Source organism: Mobula hypostoma, chromosome 13, assembly GCF_963921235.1.
Source record: "Mobula hypostoma chromosome 13, sMobHyp1.1, whole genome shotgun sequence".
NCBI lineage: Eukaryota > Metazoa > Chordata > Chondrichthyes > Myliobatiformes > Myliobatidae > Mobula > Mobula hypostoma.
The window spans coordinates 56,841,289-56,867,454 of record NC_086109.1 but is presented as its reverse complement, the minus strand read 5'-3'; the positions used below and the strand labels follow the sequence as shown (position 1 = coordinate 56,867,454).

The following is a 26,166-nucleotide window of genomic DNA, read 5'->3' as shown; positions in this document are numbered from 1 at the left end:
TGGCACTCTACTTGACAGATAACAGACATCACCACCGGAGTGGCCGCTGCGAGCTGCGTCGTGCCGCCATCTTCTCCTCCTGCCGACATGATGGGCCAAATGGCTTAATTCTGCCCCTATATCTTATAATGTCATGGTGTTATGGACCATGACGCCAAATGAAATCAGTCCCATTTGCCTGCTCACATATCTGCTCTTTAGCTGCTGATTCATGCTATCAAAATTCTTTCAAAATGTTGCTGTTGTATCTGCTTCAACCACTTCCATTGGGTATTCCAGGCACGTACCTCTCTCTGTCTGAAAAGATTGCCTCATAAATCTCCTATTTTCGGCCCTCCTTGGAAGTATTTGACCTGTCCATCAGGGGAAAATACTTTACCCATCTATGCCTCTCATAATTTTACATACTCCTATCTGACAATTCAGAGAAAACAATCCAAGTAGGTCCAAACTCTCTAATCCAAGTAACATCCTGTAAACCTCTTTTACACCCTGTCCAAAGCCTTTACATCCTATAGTGTGACAATCACAACTGCAAACAATACTCCAAAGATGGCCTGATCAACATTTTATGCAGCTATGACATGACTTGTCAAATTTTATACCTTATTTCCCAAATGAGGGAGGCATTGCATGCCACATGCCTGCTTTAGCATTCTATCCATTTGTGTTGTCCCTTTCATGGAGCTATGAGCTTACACCTCGAGATCCTTCTGTACACCAATGTTTCTCAGGGCCCTGCACTCACCAGGTACTTTCCTCTTGTGCTTGCATCACCCATTTCTTTGGATTGAACTCAGTCTACCACATCTCTGTCCATATTTCAAACTGATCTAAATCCTGCTATATCCTTTGACAAACTTCCTCACTGTCAACAGCTCCACCAATTTCAGCATCACCTGCAAACCTGCTAATAAAACTATACTAATTAGAACATAGAATAGTACAGCACAGTACAGGCCCTTCGGCCCACAATGTTGTGCTGACCCTCAAACCCTGCCTCCCATATAAGCCCCCACCTTAGATTCCTCCATATACCTGTCCAGTAGTCTCTTAAACTTCACTAGTGTATCTGCCTCCACCACTGACTCAGGCAGTGCATTCCACGCACCAACCACTCTCTGAGTAAAAAACCTTCCTCTAATATCCCCCTTGAACTTCCCACCCCTTACCTTAAAGCCATGTCCTCTTGTATTGAGCAGTGGTGCCCTGGGGAAGAGGCGCTGGCTATCCACTCTATCTATTCCTCTTATTATCTTGTACACCTCTATCATGTCTCCTCTCATCTTCCTTCTCTCCAAAGGGTAAAGCCCTAGCTCCCTTAATCTCTGATCATAATGCATATTCCCTAAACCAGGCAGCATCCTGGTAATTCTCCTCTGTACCCTTTCCAATGCTTCCACATCCTTCCTATAGTGAGGTGACCAGAACTGGACACAGTACTCCAAGAGTGGCCCAACCAGAGTTTTATAGAGCTGCATCAGTACATCGGGACTCTTAAACTCTATCCTTCGACTTATGAAAGCTAACACCCCATAAGCTTTCTTAACTACCCTATCCACCTGTGAGGCAACTTTCAGGGATCTGTGGACATGTACCCCGAGATCCCTCTGCTCCTCCACACTACCAAGTATCCTGCCATTTACTTTGTACTCTGCCTTGGAGTTTGTCCTTCCAAAGTGTACCACCTCACACTTCTCCGGGTTGAACTCCATCTGCCACTTCTCAGCCCACTTCTGCATCCTATCAATGTCTCTCTGCAATCTTTGACAATCCTGTACACTATCTACAACACCGCCAACCTTTGTGTCGTCTGCAAACTTGCCAACCCACCCTTCTACCCCCACATCTAGGTCGTTAATAAAAATTAGACTTACTAATGAGAACAGATAGTGACAAGGAGGCATACAGGAGTGAGATACATAGCTATTTGAGTGGTGTTGCAACAATCTTGCACCCAATGTCTGTGAGACCAAGGAATTGATTGACTTCAGGAAGGGGAAGCCAGGAGAACACACAGCAGTCCTCATTGAGGGGTCAACAGTGGAAAGGGCGAGCAGACTCAAGTTCCTGGACGTCAATACCTCAATATGCTGGGCACACCACAGTGATGCAATCACAAAGAAGACATACCAGCGTCTATACTTCATTAGGAGTAAGAGAAGATTTGGTATGTCACAAGAGATTTTTGCAAATTTCCATATATGTACCATTGGGAGTAATCTGACTGGTTACATCAGAATCAGAATGAGGTACTGGCATATGGCATGGAATACGTTATTTTGCGGTAACAGTACATTACAATACTTAATAAAAAAAACTACAAATTACAATAAAAATATATAATTAAATTAAATAGGTAGTGCAAAAAGAGAGCCAAAAAAAAAAAGGAAATTCTGTGCAGTGGCCCCTCCAAACCAGACTACAATACAACCAGTTCAAATGGTCTCCACAGTACCTCTGTAGGAATTTGAAAAGGTCTTTGATAATATGGCAAGTCACCAACTGGTATCGAACCTCCAATGCACAGGATTGCAAGCTTGCCGATAATTGTAGGCTCACCTATTTCCATCACAGGTACAACCCTCCCCACCACTGAGGATATCTTCAAGAGGTGGTGTCTTAAGAAGGCAGCATCTATCATTAAGGACCTTCCGCATTCGGGATAAGTCCTCTTCCCATTACTACCATTGGGAAGCAGGTACAAGAGCTTGAAGACCAACACTCAACATTTTAAGGACAGCTTCTACCTTTCCACTATCAGATTTCTGAATGGTCCATGAACCTATGATCACTACCTCATTCTTCTTTTGAACTATTTATTTATTTTGCAACTTCTAGTAACTTCTATGTCTTGCACAGTACTGGTGTCACAAAACAACAAATTTCATGACATATGTCAGTGATCATAAATCTGATTCTGATTCTTATTTTACACTTTCATCCAAATTATATTATAAGCAAAGGTCCCAGCACAGATCCTCGTGGAATATCGCAGGTTACAAACCACCAGCCAGAAAAATATCCCTCCACAAATAACCTCTACCTTCTATAACTAGACCAAGTTTGTACACAACATACCATCTCACTGTGGACTTAATCTTCTGCGCCAAACTACCATGACAGATCTTGTCAAGTACTTTATGAAAATCCATGTAGACAACTTCTAGAGCCTTTAGTCATCTTCATTACCTCCACAAATAACTCAAATTAAAGTGAAGCAAGATCTCCCCCTGCATAGAGCAATGTTGATATCCCTAGTTTGACCATTCACACAAAACCACGCTGACTAGACCATAAGCTATAACACCTTAAGACATTAGGAGCAGGATTCAGCCATTTGGCTCATAAAGTCTGCTCCACCATTCAATCATGGCTGATTTATTATCCCTCCCAACACCATTCTCCTGCATTCTCCCCGTAACCTTTGATGCCCTGACTAATCAAGAACCTATCAACTTCAGCTCTAAGTACACCCAATGATTGCCTCCCATTTGCGGCAATGAATTACATAGAATCATCAGCCTCTAGCTAAATAAGTTTATCCTCATCTCTGTTTTAAAGGGGCATCCTTCTATTCTGAGGCTGTGTCCTTTGGCCAAAGAATGCCCCACTCATGGAAATATTGTCTCCATGTCCACTCTGTCTAGGTCTTTCAATATTCAGTATGATTATACCTAATAATTCCTAGCACTTGGGTGAGACTGTATTTAACGAGAACATAGTGATCACTAGCTTTGTGAAGAATTGCCCCTCAGCACAGTCTCACAGGCACACTGAGGAATTTCCCAGATGAGCTCACAGGTTTTAGAGGGGTATTGTGAAGGTTTGCCGCTCTATAGTTGCAGAGACCCCAAGACTGCCACCATTCCAGGTGCAACATAACACTACAACACCTCATTCGTCAGGTTGCATTTTCACCTTAAACTGCGTTGTCCTCACACTGTCAACTAGATCAGCAGTTGAGGATTCGAATAGTGCTGAAGAAAGAGAACTAAAGAAGCTTTGAGGAATGACAAGCTAGTGCAGTGTCCCTGACTTCTTTGGTGTTGCTGCCAACACCGCCAGTTAGACGAGGCAACAGAACATTATTAAATGTGGGCAGCCCTCTCAAACCACACTGCAGTGTCTCGTGCAATAAGGTATCGAGGTCATACCATGTGATAAACTCAGTTCTTAAAGATAAACTCACACTGTTCACAACAAAAGCTGCATTGAATTCCACCTTTAAAAAAATAATAAACTCTTGAAGCCATCAAATATTGATGATAGATAGGTATATTAATACATTTAATTAACTGATTTTCATAGTCCTCTCAGTTACAAAACTGCACCTGCAATGAGTATCTTCCAATCTTGGCTTGCTTATACATCATACATCTTGAACAATCTAGACTTTCATGGCCTAGTCTTTCACAGTTACCTTAACTCTTTTCCAGCTCTGATGATCAAAGACCCCACTCACCCTGGGCATCCTCTCTTCTCTTCTCTTCCATTGGGCAGGAGATACAAAAGCCTGAAAGCTTGTAGCACCAGGCTCAAGGGCAGCTTCCAGCTTTCAGTAATAAGATTATTGAACGGTTCCCCAGTACAGTAAGATGGACTCTTGAGCTCACAACCTTTTAATGTAAGAGAGTCTGCAGCGGCTGAAAAGTTGGAGATCTTAGCCTGAAACATGGACTGTATATTCCCCTCCAAAGGTGCTGCCTAATTTGCTAAGTTCCTCCACCATTTTGTGTGTGACCTCGCAATCTGCCTTGTTGTGAAATATCTTTCACCTTATTGTCTACCTACCCTGCACTTTCTCTGTAGCTGTTACACTTTATTCTGCATTGTTATTGTTTTAACTTGCTCTACCTCAATGCACTGTGTAATGACTTGATCAGTATGAACAGTATGTGAGACAAGCTTTCGGTACACTCAGTGAATTATCAATGCTTCTCCTACTGAACAGGAGCAAGATCCCATTCCTTGGCCAACAAAAGAACCAGAACATTGAATATCCGTGTCATCTTCCACCTGCTCTAAGTCAGCAAGTATTATTCTGTGTGGAAGATTCTCTAAGACTACTCTGTAGCCACTCCATATGAAGACCCCTTTGTAACATCTCTTCACCAGTTTCTCTCTAGCCACTAGTACAGTTTCTTGTAAGCATAGTTTCTTCTCCTCAGTGTCTCTCCCAATTCCAGAGACCCCACAGCACCTTTCCACAAGACGGCACTGCCTTCCATATCTACTCCCTCACATTGCTGGGACTCATTTGAAACCACAAAGCTGATGATCATTCCAGCAGTAGTCCGACACTCTGCATCTGCCCCGTTTCACCAGAGGACTCAATTCATCTGTCCCACCTCAGAATCAGAATTCATATCACTGGCATACATCATGAAATTTGTTAATTTTCCAGCAGCAGTACAAAGCAAGACATGATAGATTTAGGGAAAAAAAATGAATTACAGTAAGTATACATCTGTATATTAAACAGCCAGAACAAATAAGTCGTGCAAAAATAGAAATAAAAAAGTAGTGAGGTAGTGTTCTTGGGTTCAATGTCCATTTAGAAAATAGATGGCAGAGGAGAAGAAGCTGTTCCTCAATAATTGAGTGTGTGTGTGTTCAGTCTTCTGTACCAAATCTCATTACCAAAGCAAGGGGTTTCACCCTACAAAGACAGTCAACCTCCTGCCTCACTCTCCATCTCCTTCTGTTTTTTTGGGCAGTTTCTTTGTAGCCACTGACTCTGGTCTGCAGGTTGTAGACTATTAGGTTCATACAGACCCTGTAACCACTGACTCTACTCTGATCATCAACCAGCCGTTTAAACCATTCCTACATATATCCCATTTTTATTCTCCCCACGTTCCCAAAAATTTCACTCAAGTTCTCCCACTTCCCTACACACTAGGGAAACTAATTTGCTAATGTACACATCTTTGGAATGTAAGAGGAAATTAGATCATCGGTGATCCTGACGTTCCATTCCTCCGGATCATGATGCATTTGAAACTCCCTCCCACGCTCAGATTCAACCTTCCCTCAAGAGTTAGGTCCACCATAATAACTAATACTGTTTGATTTCCTTCAGCACCTTCAACATCAAAGTGAAACCTACGGGGCTTTCTGCAGAGCTCTTGAAGTGCTCATGTCCGTGGATCCTGGAGCTAGTAGATTCACCAACATCATGCATATCTCCAGCTCTATTACCAGCTTCACCTTAAAGCATAGTTCCACATGGGCTGTGCACAGGAGAAATGGTCAAGCTTGCTCAAACTGTTCAAGTTCCTGACATAACAACGCGTCTGCTTCCTCACCACACCTACTACTGACAGAACCCGGCACTAATCTCACTCCAGGTTAGATCTTCAGTATCCTGTCTCCTGATACTGTCACAAGCAGCAACAGCCCATCTTCATTGCTGGTGTAGTATCAGCGGATACCTTTGGTGCTGCTGCAAGTACTACTAAGCAGTCTAGTTCAATAGTAGCTGACACTGGAGCATCCTTTATTCAAGGTGGCCATTTCAAACTAATGTTGGTGCAATGTCATGCACATAGTTCAGTCGAACGTTCATTTGCGTTCGCATACACACTGACCAATCTTGTAGATAGGGACATGTATAAGACCATAAGACCAGAATACATAGGAACAAAATTAAGTGATTTAGCCCATTAAGTCTGATCTGGCACTCCATTGTGGCTGATTTATTATCCCTCTCAAATCTATTCCCCTGCTTTCTCCTCATAACATTGGATGCACTTTCTAAGCAAGAACCTATCAACCTCCACTTTAAATATATCCAATGAACTCTCCACGGTTTTCTGTAGCAATGAATTTCACAGATTCACCACCTTCTAGTGAAAGAAATTACTCCTCATTTCTGCTCTATAGGCATGTCCTTCTATTCTCAGACTGTGCCCTCTGGTCCTAGATTACCCCACAATTGGAATCAATCTATCTATGCATTCCAATATTCAGTAAGTTTCAATGAGATCCCCCCCCCCATAATTCTTCTAAATTCCAGTGAGTACAAGCCCAGAACCATCAAATATTCCTCATAAATTAACCCTTTCATTTCTGGGATAATTCTCATGAACCTCCTCTGGTCCATCTCTAATGCTAGTACATCCTTTACTAACATAATCTCCTCAGAGTTTCTGAAGATTCTCACAATGGAAGTGCAGACTGAGGGAGTGTTGGATGCTCCACTAAATGAGAGTAGACTAAGGAACAGTGGATAAAGGAGGTGCAGATGTTGGAAGGGCTAATGGCATTAGGATGACTTTGAAGTTGAAATACCGGTGGATTGGGAGGCTCGGAAGAACAACAGAATCAGGTCATGTCACCAGCATGTGACATGAAATTTGTTTAACTTAGCAGCTGCAGTTCAATGCAATACATAATATAGAAGAAAAAAAATAATATTAAGTAAATCAATTACAGTATACGTATATTGAATAGATTAAAAATCAAGCAAAAACCAGAAATAATACATATTAAAAAAAGTGAAGCAGTGTTCAATGTCCATTTTGGAATAGGTTGGCAGAGGGGAAGAAGCTGTTCCTGAATTGCTGAGTGTGTGCCTCCAGGCTTCTGTACCTCCTACCTGATGGTAACAGTGAGAAAAGGGCATCACCTGGGTACTGGAAGCCTTTAATAATGGACACTGCCTTTCTGAGACACCGCTCCTTGAAGATGTCCTGGGTACTTTGTAGGCTAGTACCCAAGATGGAGCCGACTAAATTGATGACCTTCTGCAGCTTCTTTTGGTCCTGTGCAGTAGCCCCCCCCCACCCCCCACCATACCAGACAGTGATGCAGCCTGTCAGAATGCTCTCCACAGTACATCTATAGAAGTTTTTGAGTGCATCTGTTGACATACCAAATCTCTTCAAACTCCTAATGAAGTATAGTCGCAGTCTTGCCTTCTTTATCGATATGTTGGGGCCAGGTTAGATCCTCAGAGATCTTGACACCCAGGAACTTGAAACTGCTCACTCTCTCCACTTCTGATCCCTCTATGAGGATTGGTAGGTGTTCCTTCATCTTACCATGATAATTACATGGGTAATTATCAAGAAAAGTTTTTAGGATGAACGGCAAATGGTGGGGTTTTGGGACAGAGTCTTAAAGCCTATGAGAAGGAAATTAATGGGGTGCCAACTCAGGGGCAGAGGCGGAAACCATAAGACCATAAGATATAGGAGCAGAAGTAGGCCATTCAGCCCATCGAATCTGCTTCACCATTCAATAAGGGGCTGATCCAATTCTTCCAGTCATCACCCCCACTCCCCTGCCTTTCTCCCCATACCCTTTGATGCCCTGGATAATCAAGAACCTACCTATCTCTGCCTTAAATGCACCCAGTGACTTGCCCTCCACAGCCACTCATAGCAAAAAAATTCCACTGACTTACCACCCTCTGACTAAAGTAATTTCTCTGCATCATTGTTCTAAATGGACGTCCTTCAATCCTGAAGTCGTGCCCTCTTGTCCTGGACTCCCCTACCATGAGAAATAACTTTGCCATATCTAATCTGTTCAGGCCTTTTAACATTCAGAGTGTTTCTATGAGATCCTCCTTCATTCTCCCAAACTCCAGGGAATACAGCCCAAGAGCTGCCAGACATTCCTCATACGGTAACCCTTTCATTCCTGGAATCATTCTCATGAATCTACCCTGAACCCTCTCTAACGTCAGTATATCCTTTCTAAAGTAAGGAGCCCAAAACTGCACACAATACTCCAAGTGTGGTCTCACGAGTGCCTTATAGAGCTTTAACATCAGATCCTTGCTCTTATATTCTATACCTCTGGAAATGAAAGCCAACATTGCATTCGCCTTCTTCACCTACGACTCAACTGGGAGGTTAACCTTTAGGATATCCTGCACAAGGACCCTTTGCATCTCTGTAATTTGAATTCTCTTCCCATATAAATAATAGTCTTTCCATTTCCTTGCCCATTCCCCTAAATTATCTAAGTCTCTCTGCAGGCTCTCTGTTTCTTCAACACGACCCACTCCTCCACCTATCTTTGTATCATCGGCAAATTTAGCCACAAATCCATTAATCCCATCGTCCAAATCATTGACATACATCGTGAAAAGCAGCAGTCCCAACACCGACCCGTGGAACTCCACTGGTAACCAGCAGCCAGCCGGAATAGGATCCCTTTATTCCCACTTTCTGTTTCCTGCAAACCAGCCAATGCTCCACCCATGCTAGTAACTTCCCTGTAATTCCATGGACTCTTATCTTGCTAAGCAGTCTCATGTGTGGCACCTTGTCAAAAGCCTTCTGAAAATCCAAATACACCACATTCAGTGCATCTCCTTTGTCTACCCTACTTGTAATTTCATCAAGAAAATTGCAGTAGGTTTGTCAGGCAGGATTTTCCTTTCAGGAAACCATGCTGGCTTTGGCTTATCTTGTCATGTGCCTCCAGGTACTCCATAATCTCATCCCTAACAATCGATTCCAACAACTTCCCAACCACTGATGTCAGGCTAACAGCTCTATAGTTACCTTTCTGCTGCCTCCCATCCTTCTTAAATAGCGGAGTAATATTTGCAATTTTTCAGTCATCCAGTACAATGCCAGAATCTATTGATTCTTGAAAGATCATTGTTAATGCCTCTGCAATCTCTCCAGCTATTTCCTTCAGAACCTGAGAGTGCATTCCATCAGGTCAAGGAGATTTATCCACCCTCAGACCATTAAGAGGATGGAGATGAGAACACGGAAACTGCAGGAACAGTTTCTAAAATTGTACTTTCTAAAATATACGGCACTCTGTACTTCCAAACAATAATTCCATACTGTCTCAGGGCAGGGAATTGCAGGGAGTCAGATGACTGGGGGAAAGGAGTAAAAAGGCCATTCTAATGACCAGAGGCATGAGGTGAGAAATGGGAGATCAGGACTGTATTGCCACATTTAAAGGAGAGGCAATGTTAACTAGCTGGTACACTGACACTATCCTACAGGAGTGCCTGTGGGTCCTGCATTATCCATGGCTCTCACCAGATCTGAGGATTTGTCACTTTCAGCATGAAGGGATCCAGGCTGCTTCCTGTTTCCTGTGCTTGTTTTCTCTTCCTGCAGTAAGAAAGGAGTTTGAGAGCAACATTACTCAATCTGTAAGCTCCTCACTGGTTTTCCTTTTCCTTTTGAAACCAGATATCAAATAAAAGAATAATTTCCAATGGGAAGCATCATGGTGAAGTGAAGCAGAAAACTTTATAAGTTAGCTGAAAAAAAAATCAATTTTATGATAAAGTTTGGCATTCTAAATTAAAATAAGATTACTGTCTCTTAGTAGAGTCTAATTTCTCATACCACATAAGAGCAATGAACTATTTTTAAACACAACATTGCTTGGCCTGTGGCTGCGTTTGCTGGATGACTCAGCTCATACCCACAGAAGATTTTGTGGTAACAGTCACAACCACCTCATTTTATGACTCATTCCATTTACTATAATAAAACTGATGAAGATTTACATATTTCAGCTAATGCATGGCATACGAAGTGTAGTTCTCCTTCACTGAATTAAGCAGAGTTGAAACCACTTGAAGTGAAACAGGAGCCTGTTGGATTGCTCTCCAGGCTTCATTCGAAGGCAACAATGTCACCCCAGCTGAAATTAGATAACTGGACACATCCAGCAGACCAAAACTGGGATATACCCATTTCATAAGGCTCTGCACCATAGTGTGCTTATTGACTGAGAGTTCAGCAGCCAGTTTTAGCACTGATCCTGTGTGCCACAATGTAAGCTCCAGTAACTGTGATAGCTGAATGGGAATTTGCATTACAGATTAACAACCCAACTCCAACTGCAGTTCCATGGTGTCAGGAAATTCTGAATAACTTCAACTTTAATCTTCAACCTGCAGAAAATTCAAAAATCGCTGAGTGTCAGAAATAGGACACTGCCATTGTGATTGATGGTGTTTCCCCATTCCCACCTTCCCCTCCGATTCCCTTTCTTTCCATTATTTTGAGCCATAAACACACAGTGACAGAGCAGCCTCAGCCACCCCAGATTGGAAACTCAAAAGGTTTATGACTGTTTGCACAAAGGACTTTACCATTCCTCTGCTGTTTATGTCTCCTGCCTCACGGTGTTCACCTCATCAGCCCCACTTTGAAGTTTGCAGATCTCAATGACATCCCCTCCCATTCTTTAAACTCCAGAAAAACATTTCCTCATTCTCTCTTCACAGAGTAACCCTCTCAGCCCAGGAATCCGAAACTATACCGACTTCAGGAATAACGCATCCTCTGTAGATAGGGCAATCAATCTTGTTCACATGGTCTTGTCAAAACACTTTATAATTTATTAGATGCATCCACATTACAGAGGACCTGAGTTCCTATAGGTCAGGTCAGATGCAAGTTGACCAACTGCCTGACCTGCACTTTCTAGGCAACTGTAACACTATATTCTGTCTCCTGTTTTTTTTCTTTCACTCTACCTCAATGTACTTATATACGGAATGATCTGTCTGGACAGTACACAAACAAAAGCTTTATCACAGTACATGTGACATTAATAAACCAATTATCAATTACTGATACAGGTGCACATTCTTGTAGGGATTTCAGTCCACTCTATCTTTCAGAGGGCAAAAAATATTGTCAGATTAATTCCCATCCTATCAACGGACACAAGTGACCTTTGAGCTGGTGAAGAAATGGAAAAAGTAAGATCCCTCAAATCAGAACAAAATGCAAGAAAAGCATGTGGCAAAGATCCAAAGGTCTTATCCATGAAAACCAGCTGCTCAGGATCACTGCGGCAGACAGACACGTCGTTTCCACAAGACCACAAAGGTTAAGCCCATCTACTCAAATGGAGCGGAAGAGCCTTCAGGCTTTTTGCCACCACAGCTCTGCTTGAGAGTCCAATCAAAATGTCATTAATGTTTCATGAGGGCGATGCCCTGGCTTCTGCACTACTTGGCCTTTTACTAACTTTAATCTGTAGTTCCCTGTTCTTCCCAAGAAATTAAATGAAAAGTAATATTGTATGTTATTTACATATTATGACATCTCGTGAAACAACCCTTAGGGACAGACAAGTCCAACTGGAACATCCAGAGTTTCCCACTGCTCCTACAAAGCTGGGGATGAGTCTTCCACATCACCTCCGGTGAGGGACGAACCTCGTGTCTCACTGACCAACATGGCTATGGTGAACTCTGCACATCAGACGCCAAGGATGGACAATGTGCAGGTGCAATCATTTGTGGGAGGGGTAGGAGATGAGCAACTGCTGTATGCCTATTCTTGCAGAACGTGCCTCCTCTCAGACAGTTTGGCTGCCAGATCCGAAGAACCTTCCACAGGGGCATGATTGAGAGCATCCTGACTGGCTGCATCACTGCCTGGTATGGAAACTGTACTTTCCTCAATCACAGGACTCTGCAGAGAGTGCTACAGACAGCCCAGCGCATCTGTAGATGTGAACTTCCCGCTATTCAGGACTTTTAAAAAAGACAGGTCTGTAAAGAGGGCCAGACAGATCATTGGGGACCCGAGTCACCCCAACCACAAACTGTTCCAGCCGCTACAGGAAACGGTACGGCAGCATAAAAACCAGAACCAACAGGCTCCGGGACAGCTTCTTCCACCAGGCCATCAGACTGATTAATTCATGCTGACAGCTGTATTTCTATATTATTTTGACTGTCCTGTTGTACATACTATTTATTAGAAATTGCACATTCAGACAGAGATGTAACATAATGATTTTTACTCCTCATATATATGTAACTCTCAGGCTTGGCTGGCGATGTCAGCCTAGGGACGACAGTCTCTGGCTCCACCAAACGTGTGAAATCTGAGGTGTAAAACCTCCTGTTTGTGTGGATACTGTGTGATGTGTCACCCTATTACAAATCAGTACCACAAAATAACAGACAGTACCCCATATGGAACTAAACGATTTAGCTTTATAATTCTTAATTTGACTAAAGGGTTAGTAAAGTAAAATGAAAAGGAAAGGGCCCATTTTAATGAAACAGTCTAATGTGCATGTTGGAGCTCACGGTTTCCCTTCCATTGGTCCTCCATCGATTTCCCTGGGCTCCATCGACTCCCAGCCCCACTCCAATTCCACTCCGTCCTGCGGTCTACGGCCTCCCTTTCTCACGGTTTCTCTCCTCATCTCTCGCCAAACAAAAGACTCAGATCAACTCGCTCTCAGACACACAAGAAGAAAAAAAAAACACTCCCTTCACTGGATGGCGCACATTCCAAAGCCCCCGTTATCTCTAGCCACAACCCAAACACTGCTGCTACAGAAAAAACATTACATTAGCAGTGAAACCTTTCCCAGGGTGTTACATATATGAAGGATGTAAGTAATAAAGTCAATTAAATTCCAAGAAAACATCCCATGCACCATTCATTTGTCTGTGTTTTGTACCTTGGACCCGGAGGAATGCTGTTTTGTTTAGCTGTATACATGCCTATTGTTGAATGACAATTAAAGTTGAACTTGAACTCAGTATGCATATTGTGTGGGTGATGGAACGAGGTGGGAAAGGGAAAAACAATTGGGTAATGGGATGAGAGGAACAGGTGGATAACATTCCTTCCTTTTTCCTCTTTATACTCTCTTTATACTCTCCTTTTCCTCTTTATACTGTCTCTATTCTATCCTCTTTATACTATCTTTCTCCCTCTCTACACTTTCAAACCTGATACTGGGTCTTGACCCAAAACATCCACATCTCTCTGCCTTCACAGATGCTGCCTGACACATTGAGCTCTTCCAGCAGAAATTTAAGCAATGGCACAACATTAAATTTTTAAAGACTTGTGATGATGAAGTGCCTGCTGATCACAAATTAACAGATAAATTTATTGGCAAGTTTGTTACTGATGAAAATCTAACACACTGTTAGAGTTTCAGCACCAAAAGTTCAAAGTATATTATCAAAGTACATATCTGTCACCATAAGCAACCCTGAGGTTCCTTCCTTTAGTTATGGGCATACTCAACAAGTCCATCATGGATTACTAACTATAACAGAATCAATGAAAGACCGCACCAACTTGGGCATTCAGCCAGTGAACAACAGACAACAAACTGTGCAAATACAAAAAGAAATAATAATTTTAAAATAAGCAATAAATATTGAGAACATGAATTGAATATTCCTTGAAAGTGAGTCCATAGGTTGTGGGAACATTTCAGGGGCACATAAAGTTGAGTGAAGTTATCCCTTTTGGTACAAGAGCCTGATGGTTGAGGGGTAATAACTGTTCCTGAACATGGTGGCGTGAGTCTTATGTCTCCTGTACCTTCTTCCAGATGGCAGCAATGAGAAGACAGCATAACCTGGACGGTGGGGGCTTCCTGATGATGGATGCTGTTTTCCTGCGACGTTTCATGTCGATGTGCTCAGTGGTGAGGAGGGCTTTACCGTGATGAACTGGGCTGTATCCACTACATTGTGTAGGATTTTCTGTTCAAGGGCATTGGTGTTTCCATACCAGGCTGTGATGCAGCCACTCAATACACTCTCCATGAAGTTTGTCAAAGTTTTAGATGCTTTGTGACTATCTGTTAAGCCAACAAATCTCAAAGTTGTAAAATTTATACATTCATTGATAATAAATGCATTTTGAATCTTTGAATGAAGCCAAACCTTCACAAACTGCAAAGGAAGTAGAGATGCAGCTGCACTTGCTGGACCAGGACAGGTCCTCTGAAATGATAACATTGAGGACTTTAAAGTTGCTAACCCCTTCCATCTGTGATCCTCCAATGAGGACTGGCTCATGGACTTCTGGCTTCCTCCTCCTGGTCAATAATCAGCTCCTTGGTCTTGCTGACATTGAGTAAGAGGCTCTTGTTGTTGCACCACTCAGCCAAATTTTCAATCTCTCTCCTACATGCTCATTTATCACCATCCTTGATTCGGCCAAAGACAGTGGTGCCTCAGCGAATGTTCATTCCGTGTCTGTGTCTCTCCTTCTGCGCTTGGACTGTGCTTAGCCTCATGGTCATGAGTGTAAAGTGAGTAGAGCAAGGGGGGCTAAGGGGGGCTAAGCACACGGCCTTCAAGTGTGATGAACAAGTGTAAGACAAAGACTGTTCAGTGAATCTGTGGAATTCAGTCATAGTCATACTTTATTGATCCCGGGGGAAATTGGTTTTCATTACAGTTGCACTATAAATAATAAATAGTAATAGAACCATAAATAGTTAAATAGTAATATGTAAATTATGCCAGTAAATTATGAAATAAGTCCAGGACCAGCCTATTGGCTCAGGGTGTCTGACCCTCCAAGGGAGGAGTTGTAAAGCTTGATGGCCACAGGCAGGAATGACTTCCTATGACGCTCAGTGCTGCATCTCGGAGGAATGAGTCTCTGGCTGAATGTACTCCTGTGCCCAACCAGTACATTATGTAGTGGATGGGAGACATTGACCAAGATGGCATACAACTTAGACAGCATCCTCTTTTCAGACACCACCGTCAGAGAGTCCAGTTCATTCCCCACAACATCACTGGCCTTACGAATGAGTTTGTTGATTCTGATGGTGTCTGCTACCCTCAGCCTGCTGCCCCAGCACACAACAGCAAACATGATCGCACTGGCCACCACAGACTCGTAGAACATCCTCAGCATCGTCCGGCAGATGTTAGAGGACCTCAGTCTCCTCAGGAAATAGAGACGGCTCTGACCCTTCTTGTAGACAGCCTTAGTGTTCTTCCACCAGTCCGGTTTATTGTCAATTCGTATCCCCAGGTATTTGTAATCCTCCACCATGTCCACACTGACCCCCTGGATGGAAACAGGGGTCACCGGTGCCTTAGCTCTCCTCAGGTCTACCACCAGCTCCTTAGTCTTTTTCACATTAATCTGCAGATAATTCTGTTCACACCATGTGACAAAGTTTCCTACCGTAGCCCTGTACTCAGCCTCATCTCCCTTGCTGATGCATCCAACTATGGCAGAGTCATCCGAAAACTTCTGAAAATGACAATGAAGCAGTGGAGGCTACTTCAGTAAATTTATCTAAGACAAGGTTGGATAGATGCTTGCACAGTAGGGGAACTACGGGTTATGGAGAAAAGGTTGATAGGCCGAGATGAGTCCATGGCCAGATCAGCCATGATCTTACTCAATGGCGGAGCAGGCTTGACAGGCCAGATGGCCAACTCCTGCTCCTTTTTCTTATGTTCTCATGGCAATCCCAAGCTTTCTCATTATATATCCAAAATACAAAATCTGAAAGACGTCCGGCCCCAAGCATTTCGGATAAGGGGTAGTTAACCTGTATTAACTACTATTATTAAAGAAATAGATTGCTTCACATGTCAAAAGACTTGTTTATTGAAGAGTCAAACTATTGAAACCAGTCTCAAACCATATTATTACAAACAGGAAAAAACCTGCAGATGCTGGAAATCCGAACAACACACACAAAATGCTGGAGCATCTATGGAAAAGAGTACAGTCGACGTTTTGACCTGAAATATCGACTGTACTTTTTCTCCATAGATGCTGCCTGGCCTGCTGTGTTCCTCCAGCATGTTGTGTGTGATGCTCACACCAGATTATTACATACTTTGCCGAAAGCAGACTGCTAGCGGTTGTCAATAACTTGAGCACACAAATTGAGGCTGATATGTCAGCCCAGAGCTTCAACTTCCTGTCCAGCACATTCACAGCAGATGTGAGAGGAAACCATGTTTAATAGATGCTCTCACTGTCAGTTTGGAGAGACTCGATGCTCTCAATGACATAGACTGATACAGCACTGAAAAAGGTCCTTTGTCCCGACTGGTCCATGTCAGCCAAGGTGCCCCATCCAAATTCAACCCGTTTGCCAGTGTTTGGTCAATATCCCTCTCAACTTTCCTATCAACCACAACCTGCTTCAACCTATTACTGTGGCAGCTCATTTTCCAGCCTGAGTCTAAAAAAGTTGCCCCAATCCTGGCAAAATGTTTGCTTGCCCCTCATGATTTTATACACCTCTATATGATCACCTCTCAGTCTCCGACACTCCAAGGAGTTAAGTCCCAATCTGTCCAACCTCTCCCTATAGCTCAGCTGCTCAGCTCCTGAAAAGGTCCTTGTAAACTTTTTCAGAACTCATTCCAGTGTAGTAACATCTTACCTAGCGAAGTGCAGCCAAATGTGAATACAGTACTCCAAGTGCAACCTCACCAGTGTCGAGTAAAACCGACCCAACTTTAATACCCAATGGCCTGACTTATGAACGCCAACATACCAAAAACACTTTTCACTATCCTGTCTACCTGTGATTCCACTTGTACTCCAACGTCCCTCAGCTCTACAACACTTCCTGGGCCCTGTCATTTGCTGTGAAAGTCCTATTTCGATTTGACTTTCCAAAATACAACACCTTGCTGTTATCCAAAAGAAACTCCATTTGACAATCCTCGTAAAATCTGGGGCAGTCAATGGGAATGTGGAGAGAATAAAATTGACTTGGACACGTTTGGCCTAAAAATGGCTGTTTTGTGGACAGCAAAGACTCAGTGGTCTAAATGGGCTCTTTCTGTGCTGCATCTCTATATAACTCTAGCCCAAAGCTTGAGCAAATGAGTAGCTAAAAGGAGGCAGGAGTGGGTGGGGTTATAGCATTGTTGGTGGGTCATACTCTGTGCAGGAACTCTCCCCAGCCCAAGGCTGATCAGCTACCGTCCAACATATGGCTTGGGAGTCCGAGTCCTCTCCTCCCCTTCCCTCCTTGCCTGCAGCCTGTGTCCACACACCAACTCCACCACCACACTCCACTGTAGGGATGGGAAACATTGGCCAACACTACCATTAAGTCCAGTGAGGCCCCACCTCCCCAACCTCTCTCCCTCCACGTGACATGGCCCAAGGAGATGTTTGACATATTGTTGTAAAATCAGATGAGGTGAGTGGATTAGGATCAAGCCTGCTCCTGAGTGTGGCCGGATCACAGTGAAAAGTTTTACTGAGCTTCAGAGGTTCAACAGACCAGCACTGGAGACCGGGAAGCTCCTGGAATGACACCACTGCTCCTGTGGTGCAGAAAGAATAACCATTCGTACACCAGGGTGCGAACAGCAGTGGTCCCAGTTTTGCCTGGCAGGCTGCAACACCTTCTAAACACACAATGTACACAGCAGAACAGGTTACGTCTGTATGGATTGTGAGGTCTCAAGCTGGGCTAAGGTGCTGAGTCACAATCAAATTGTAGTTCATGTTATTATTTGAACTAAACCCATTGCTCCATCGCCCATGTTTGTTGACAGACATTGACTCCTAGTTAAACAGTGCCTTAGCCTTAAAATTCCTGAAGTTCGCTTCCAATCTTCCAATTAACTGTCCAAGTATCTGCCTTGCTCTAATTCTAGCATTTTATGTACTTCCACTCAGCCATGTCACTTGATAACATTTATGTTTCTAAGTCAAAAGACTGTGGATTTAAATCCAAATCTATGAACTGTAACACTGTAATCCAGCCAGATTCTTGCTTGGTTGCCTTGCGGAGGAGGCATGATATTGGGACTTGGATCTGATCTTGAAGCTGGATGTAAACATAAAGCACTAGCACCATGCTGAATAAGAGCAAGGATTTTCCTTGCCATCCTGTGCGATCGCACAATCAACATCCTTAGCCATGATCATATTACTATTACATTTACAACTGCATTTCATTAGCTGAAAAGAACTTTGCAACACCCCATAGTTGGGACAGGCATTATCTTAATACAATACACAAGATGCTGGAGGAGACCAACAAGTCGTGTCACATCTCTGGACAGAAATGGGCAATGGACATTTCAGGTTGAGACCCTTCCTCTGGACTGAAAGGCAGAGGGAGATGGCCAGTGCAAAAGGGTGAAGGGAAGGGGTGAAGCAAGAGCCAGCAGGCGATAGTGGATCCAGGTGATAGGTGGAACTGAAGGTCGGAGATTATGAAAACTGACAGAAGATGAAGGTGGAGCAAGGAATGAAGTGAGGGAGGTGGGGATGGCAGATGGAAATGGTTTGTGAGGGGAACAATTGGGAGGAGTGAGTGGGAGGAGGAGGGGAAATAGAGAAACAAGCAAGGTGATGGGTGTTGCTGGGATCAGTATAGATGGAACTGGGTAGATCAGGAGGAGAGGGAACAGGACAGAGGGTGAATTAATATAATTTAGAGAATTCAATATTCAGACTATTGGGTAGTAGAGCACCCCTACAGAATATAAAGTCTGTATTTAGCCTAACCCTGGCTAAAGGAGGCCAAGGGTAGATATGCTGCTGTGGGAATGGGGAGGAAAATTAAAACGGCTGGCAAAGAGAGCTCCAGCTGGCCCTGGTGCTTGCTGAAGTGGTCACCCATTGTGTCTGGTCTCTCAGGGGGAGACAATGCCACTCAGAAGTGTTGTATGCTTTGCCACCCTGCTCTCTGCCTTTTGCTTCATCTCTCCTCTATCATTCAACCGAAACGTCAGCTATTTCCCTGCCTGAATGACTGAGTTACTGTGTTCTGCTGGATTTGCCATTACCATCACTATTACCTTCGTGAGCTTCATGCCAGCAAGACATTCCACTGCACCGCCAAGTTCCTCCAGCACTTTTTTGTGTTGCTCTAAATTCCAGCATGTGCAGTCTCTTCGGCCAACACAATATAAATACAGGTCCACTTTTAATTCTTAACTTTAATGTTGGTGGGAATTTTCAACCTCTAAAGCTTTGTCTCCTGGCAGATCCTGTCTAAACCTTGCTACTTTTTTTTAAAAAAGATGCTACCGAAACATTTCTGAGTGAGTTGTTTCCTTGTGCTACCACTTGCACTGCTGGATTAAGGTCAAATTCCAATGCTAATTTTGCAGTGTATCATTAACTGTGGTAAAGTGGCAATGAAAATGCAAGTTGTTGTTAAAATTTGTAATAATGAATCAGTTTGCATTCAAACACACGGAAGACACCAGTGGTGAAGGTGCATTTTGGTGATGGCTTCAGGCTGTACTCCATTTCTGAAATTGACCTCCGAGGAATCACTGAAGGTAAATTTCAGGAGTGCGGGTAGAGAAGCTGCAGTCTACTGCATTTATCACATATGAATAAGGAAAAATGTGTAGGTGTCTTCTCTTATTCTAACCAGCTCTTCCACTGCAAGTTCAAATGGAGTTTATTGTCACACACACAAGTACGTGTATACACAGGTGTACCCTTGCACATCACAGAAACCAGCCTCCCCTCCATGGACTCTGTCTGCACTTCTCTCTTCCTCAGTAAAGCCAACATAATCAAAAACCCTGCCCACCCCAGACATCCCCTCTTCTCCCCTCTCCCCACAGGCAGAAAATTCAAATGCTGAAAGCACATACCACCTGTCTCAAGGACGGCTTCTACCTCACTGTTATAAGACTATTGAATGAATCTCTAGTGCAGTAAAAAGGACTCTGGACCTCACAATACTTCATTATGATCTTGTACCTATTGATTATCTGCACTGCACTTTCTCTGTAGCTGTCAACACATTATTTTGCATTGTTACGGTTTTATCTTCATCGACCTCAATGCACTGTATGATGATTTTCAATGAACGATGCAAGACAAGCTTTACACTGTATCTCGGTGAATAAGAAACCAATTCTAATTCCAAAAAACTCATTTTACGGCAGCCTCACAGGCACATAGGAAATATTCACAAGGAAACAGAAATCATACAAGAAAGAATTTTATACATTTAGAGCAAAAGAAACCGTTGCAGAGCAAAGAGATCACTGAGTTGCTTCAGTGAGGCAGTGATTTGGGCCAGTTGGTTCAAGAACTGAATGGTTAAAAGGAAGCAGTTATGCTTGAACCCAGTGATAGCTGTGAGAAGATGACGTGGCCCAGATGCTGGGATCTCCATTCAACCATTGCTCACACTTAAAAAGAAAGGACTGCCAATATTTATCATGTTAAATATTTCCCAGCATGAATGATGAATAAACTCTTCACGAGCTTCTAGCCAGGTACAGGAATCGATCATAAGCAACGTTTCGATGACAAACTCTGCCATTTTCATCAGGGACCATCAAAACATTGGTTATAACCGATACCCTGTACCGGCTGGAAGTCTGAGGAGAGTTTATTCATTTATTATGTTGTTTAATCAACAAAATAATAAACACGCCTGTTAGACTAAACTGGATTTTGACTTAGAAATCTAAAAGGAGCATTAAGTACTGTCTTGTTACAGTGCACCTGTGGCAGGAGATTAGAGCTCAGAGATGTGATCAGTGATCAAGCAGCCTTTTACATTGGGAGAGGTGGAACTTGGCATCTCTCTCCTTCACAAAAAGTTGATGTCCTGGTGCGGGTACCTGAATGTTTAATATAAAGCAGTTTGGGGTCATTTCATTTGGGGTTCCAGGTAATTGAAGTTCATGATAGATATTCACTTTCCAGGACACAGCTGCATGATCTTTCCAAAGAGTCAGAATAAAGTTAAACTTTTAACAAATATTCTTTGCTCAGCTTTTTGTTGTAAGCAAGAGCCAAATCTTCAGTTCTTAATGTAAATTGCAAGCAGCAATCAGTTTGAAGCTGGAGCCACAGCTTTGCAAAGTAAAGTTACCTGAAGACTTCTCTTCATTAGCCAAACACAAGATCACGTGCTTCTGTCACCTAACACATCAAATATGCTTACAAGTTGGGATGTTTGTGTACTCAGGGAGTCTGCACAGCATTAATTGTGGATGCTTGAGATCTTTGTCACCAGAAACTTATCTGTACGAGTTACTTTGTCCCAGGTACAGTATCGGGAAGACTTCACATGCAGATGATGTAATCCAGTAGAAAATATCAGAAAAAAAATGGTGGATTATCAGGAATCACAAGGAGACCACAGGAAGGTGGGGTTAGTGAAAGAACTAGAATCCATTCTTCAGCCTAAAATTTCTGGAACGGACAACTCGTTTATCTGATGCTCACTGGTATTTTCTACGAGTCCGTAAGAATCATGCCTGTGTTTGAAAATCTCTTGTAGTTTGTAAATATTTTGTAATTTAGAAATCTTTTATGAATTATAAATCCTCTGAGTGTTCTATGTGTGTTAAGAATCATTTGTCTGAGTTTAAATGTGTATCATTAAAAACAAAATAACTGTGTTTAAGCTATTTTCTTATCTGGAAGTATCTCCTCTTTGGTAGGTGGGTGGTGAGGGGGGTGAATACATTACTCAAACAGTGGGTATTAGCAGCTAAAACTCACTGCAGAGGCTAGACAGGGAAGTAAGCTGGTCTTTGAAAAGTAGGTGGAGACGGTAAACCTCTCCACGGTGAGAATACCCAGGATATCAATAGCTGATAAGGCTTAAAGTCATCTTTCGAGCTTAGAGCTTTGTGAATACAGAACCCAATGCCATTACAAGTTCATCTCCCTCATTCCCTGTTTGTGTCTTACTCCCACTGGAAACATATCTATATATATCTCCCTCTCTCTCTCCCTCCCTCCTTCCCCTGCAGTTACTCAGAGATGGCATGTGGTGGAACCTGAATTTAGGTGGATTAGGTCACAAAATATTCTGAAAACTTACAACCTATTAAAAATTCAAAACATGCAGTCCTGCAAGTCTTCTTCCCTCATAGTTTCCATTGCTTTGCTTCTGGGCTGACAAGTAGTACAATGGTTATAACTGTTTGTGACTGACTTTGGTTTTCGTGTGTGCACTGCATGCAAACCCTGATGGACTCTGTAAACAGGACCACTCTTCTAACTTAGAACAGATTTATTAACTCTCTCTCCCAGTTCTGAGGAAGGGTCCTTAACCTGAAACATTAAGTCTGTTTCTCTCTCCACAGATACTGCCTGACCAGCTGAATATTTCCAGCATTGTCTGTTTTCTCGTGCGGACAGCATACCAGCTTCCCATTTATATAATTAGCCAGCAAATCACACGATTTATCGACTTATCTACTAATCCCAACTCTGCGACTGCCTATGAGAGAACAGAGTCTCTCTCTATTCTGAGAACACCAAAGCCAGCCAACCATTTAAGTGTTTCTGCTGTAGTTTAAAACCTCAAGTGCAAAATGATAAGTTTCTTTGATGCCTGCTCAAGGCTTTTCTAGGGATACGTCAGATCTACGCAGTGAACATGCTCAGAATAGCTCATATAATGCAGAAGCTGAACTGATTAGCTCTCCTTTTGTTGCCTGGGAAACTCCAGCACACTTCAGGACCACAAGGTTTGCCTTGGAGCTGTGAAATAAGCACAATTGACAATCCGTTTGTAGCAAGATCATTCTGATATCTTTCAGTGATGTACTCGGAGATTTTCCATTGAGCCAGTGTTGAAGGAATCTCGTCCACATGTCCAACGTCATCTCTTAAAAGTCCAACTCAAACATCCAGTGGCAAGTGAAGAGTGAGGGTTGGCATTGCCCTCTCATGTGGCTCTAAGCCTGCTTCATACCTCAACAACCGTCAGTCACCCTGGAGTCTCTTCAGCAGACAAAACATCCACAGTAACTTCTTCAAGTTATAAGGGGAGAAATTTGTTCCCGGACAGAGTCATTGAGAAGAAATATAAAATATCCTGAATTCTCTAAGCTGCCTCCAGCAGACATTGCAGAGAGTTGTGACACTGAGTCTAGGGGTTGCCTGGCTTTGGTGGTCTGCCTGTCCCTGCCCCAGTTCCCTCATTAATATGGATACACCGGGACCATCCTTCATGGAAAATCTGGCCCAGGATAGCAATAGAGGCCTCACGTAACCCAAATGCAGCCACACTATTTTTACCTTCCATAGGGAAATAGACCATCCCCACCTCAACAAATCAGGAAGCACACAACAAGCTACTGCAGGAATATGAAGTAAGAACAAGAAACACAGGAAATCCTTAGCAGGATGTGTAAGAAACAGAGTCAAGATTCAAGGTCAATGAACTGTCATCCCTAACTGAAAGCACTATATGTGCCATTATCTTCAGAACCACAGCAATTCCCAATCCCTATTATCCTTGGCAGAGGGTAAACTTTCAGTGGACATCCATTGTGTCATAAACACCTCAGAATCAGATTTATTATCACCGGCATGTGGCATGAAATTTAACTTAGCAGCAGCAGTTCGGCGGGAGGAGGCGATAGCAGCGCGCCACGTGTGCGCAGCCCTCCGGTGAAAAATGATATCGTATCTGTTAAATAGGGGCCATGGACAATTCTGATTTAATGGAGACAGATGTGAAAGCACAGAGGAACATCTGGAAAAATTTCTGAAACACTCATTCGCTGCTGTCGTTACTGCGTGGTCCGGAATCTTTCAGAGGGAAGGCCTCAAAATCCCCAGCTTTGCCTGCCGTTGGCGACCGAGATGGAGGTCGAATCGTTCGGATAGAGATGACGCTCAGTACTTGGTGTCGGAGAGCTGATCAGAGCTCGAAGTTTTCGGATGACTCAGAGTCGGACTGTGGTCAGATATGGCAGGGAGACTTTTTCTTCCTTCTCCCGTCTGCGTGAGATGTGGGACGTTTGAGAGACTTTGAACTTTTACTGTGCTCATGGACTTCTTCGTCAAGTTATGGTATTGTTTCACTGTTGTAACTATATGTTATAATTATGTGGTTTTGTTAGTTTTTTTTCAGTCTTGGTCTGTCCTGTGTTTTGTGATATCACACCAGAGGAAATATTCTATCATTTCTCAATGCATGCATTACTAAATGACAATAAAAGAGGACTGCATGTCTTCATAATCTAAATCAGTTCAATGCAATACATAATCTAGCAGAGAGAAAAAAATCAATGAGTAAATCAATTATGTATATTGAATAGATTTTTTTTTAAATGTGCAAAAACAGAAATACTGTATATTAAAAAAAAGTGAGGTAGTATCCAAAGATTCAATGTCCATTTAGGAATCAGATGGCAGAGGGGAAGAAGCTGTTCCTGAATCACTGAGTGTGTGCTTTCAGGCTTCTGTACCTCCTACCTGATGGTAACAGTGAGAAAAGAACATGTCCTGGGCGTTGGAGGTCCTTAATAATGGACACTGCATTTCTGAGACTTCACTCCCGGAAGATGTCCTGGGTACTTTGTAGGCTAGTACCCAAAATGGAGCTGACTAGATTTACAACCTTCTGCAGCTTCTTTCGATCCTGCGCAGTAGCCCCTCCATACCAGACAGTGATGCAGCCCGTCAGAATGCTCTCCTCTAATTCTGATCCAAGGATGGCTGCTGGAATTTGGGTTACTTATTCATTCCTAAAATGTCAACAAGAACTGCATGCTGTAGTAAGCGGTTCAAGGTCCATCAAGATTGTTACAGAGGATGATGCTGACCTACTGAGGAGAGACTGGGCCAGTTATGTACATTTATCAGAAGTTGCTCTGCTGTACATCTCACTTTATGAACCTGAATCTCCTTCTGACTCAAACTATTCATTTCCCTGAAGCAAAGGATCCCATATGTTAACAACTTCCTGATTTCTAGTTCCTCTCTCGCTCAGTTTTAAGCCAATGGTTCTATATCACCAGCTTCGCAACATTACTCGCTGAAGAAACATACACAACAGAAGTCTTAATGTTGTAATTTAGTGTTAGTAATATTGCAAATATATTGTTTGATTAAGCATTCTTTGTAATGAATTTACATAATTCATTATAGGTTATAAGTAAAAGTACATGAATGGCATACGTCATTATGTCACCGCATCATATGTGTGCACTTAAGAGCTTGTGCTCTCATGTTTTTTTCTTAACTTTGGTTTTGGAGTTACAAATCATAACAATGTCTACTTTATCTTCCCTGCTCCATCTATTGCACGTTAATGTTGTGTAGAAACCTCTACACATCTACAAATGTCTTTGACCAATATGTGTAAGTGGTTTGACTTCAGTCAGGTAACGTTCTTACACTAATAAACTATTCTCATTTTTGTGAAGCATCATTCTTCCCTACTGAAACAGTACTGAACATGTCAACAATTCATTTCTGACTAATTTTATTAGAATAAAAAATATCTACCAAAGAGGATCCATGGAATGCATTGATCTATTTTTGTTTAATATATAAGAGATGCAAGGGAGTTTCCTCCCATAAATGCTGCTTGAGCACTGAGTTCCTCCAGCAGTTTTTTCCTTAATCCAGATTCCAGCATCTGCAGTCCCTTGCATCTACTCCATGACACGATGACAGTTTAATTAAGCTGCACTTTAATGCA

The 26,166-nt window shown here is 42.7% G+C and overlaps 1 protein-coding gene across 2 annotated transcripts in view; it reads right to left on the bottom strand.

The window, feature by feature from the left end:
• The window catches only part of myzap (myocardial zonula adherens protein), a 97,883-nt gene that overhangs the window by 49,110 nt on the left and 22,607 nt on the right, over positions 1-26,166 (bottom strand). Inside the window, exon 3 of one of the 2 annotated variants that reach the window (XM_063065736.1) lies at positions 10,023-10,097. The exons of the other annotated variant lie outside the window; for it this stretch is intronic. Within the exon in view, the coding sequence (XP_062921806.1) occupies positions 10,023-10,097 (75 nt within the window). The remainder of the gene's footprint in view (positions 1-10,022; positions 10,098-26,166) is intronic. 2 annotated transcript variants of the gene reach the window in all.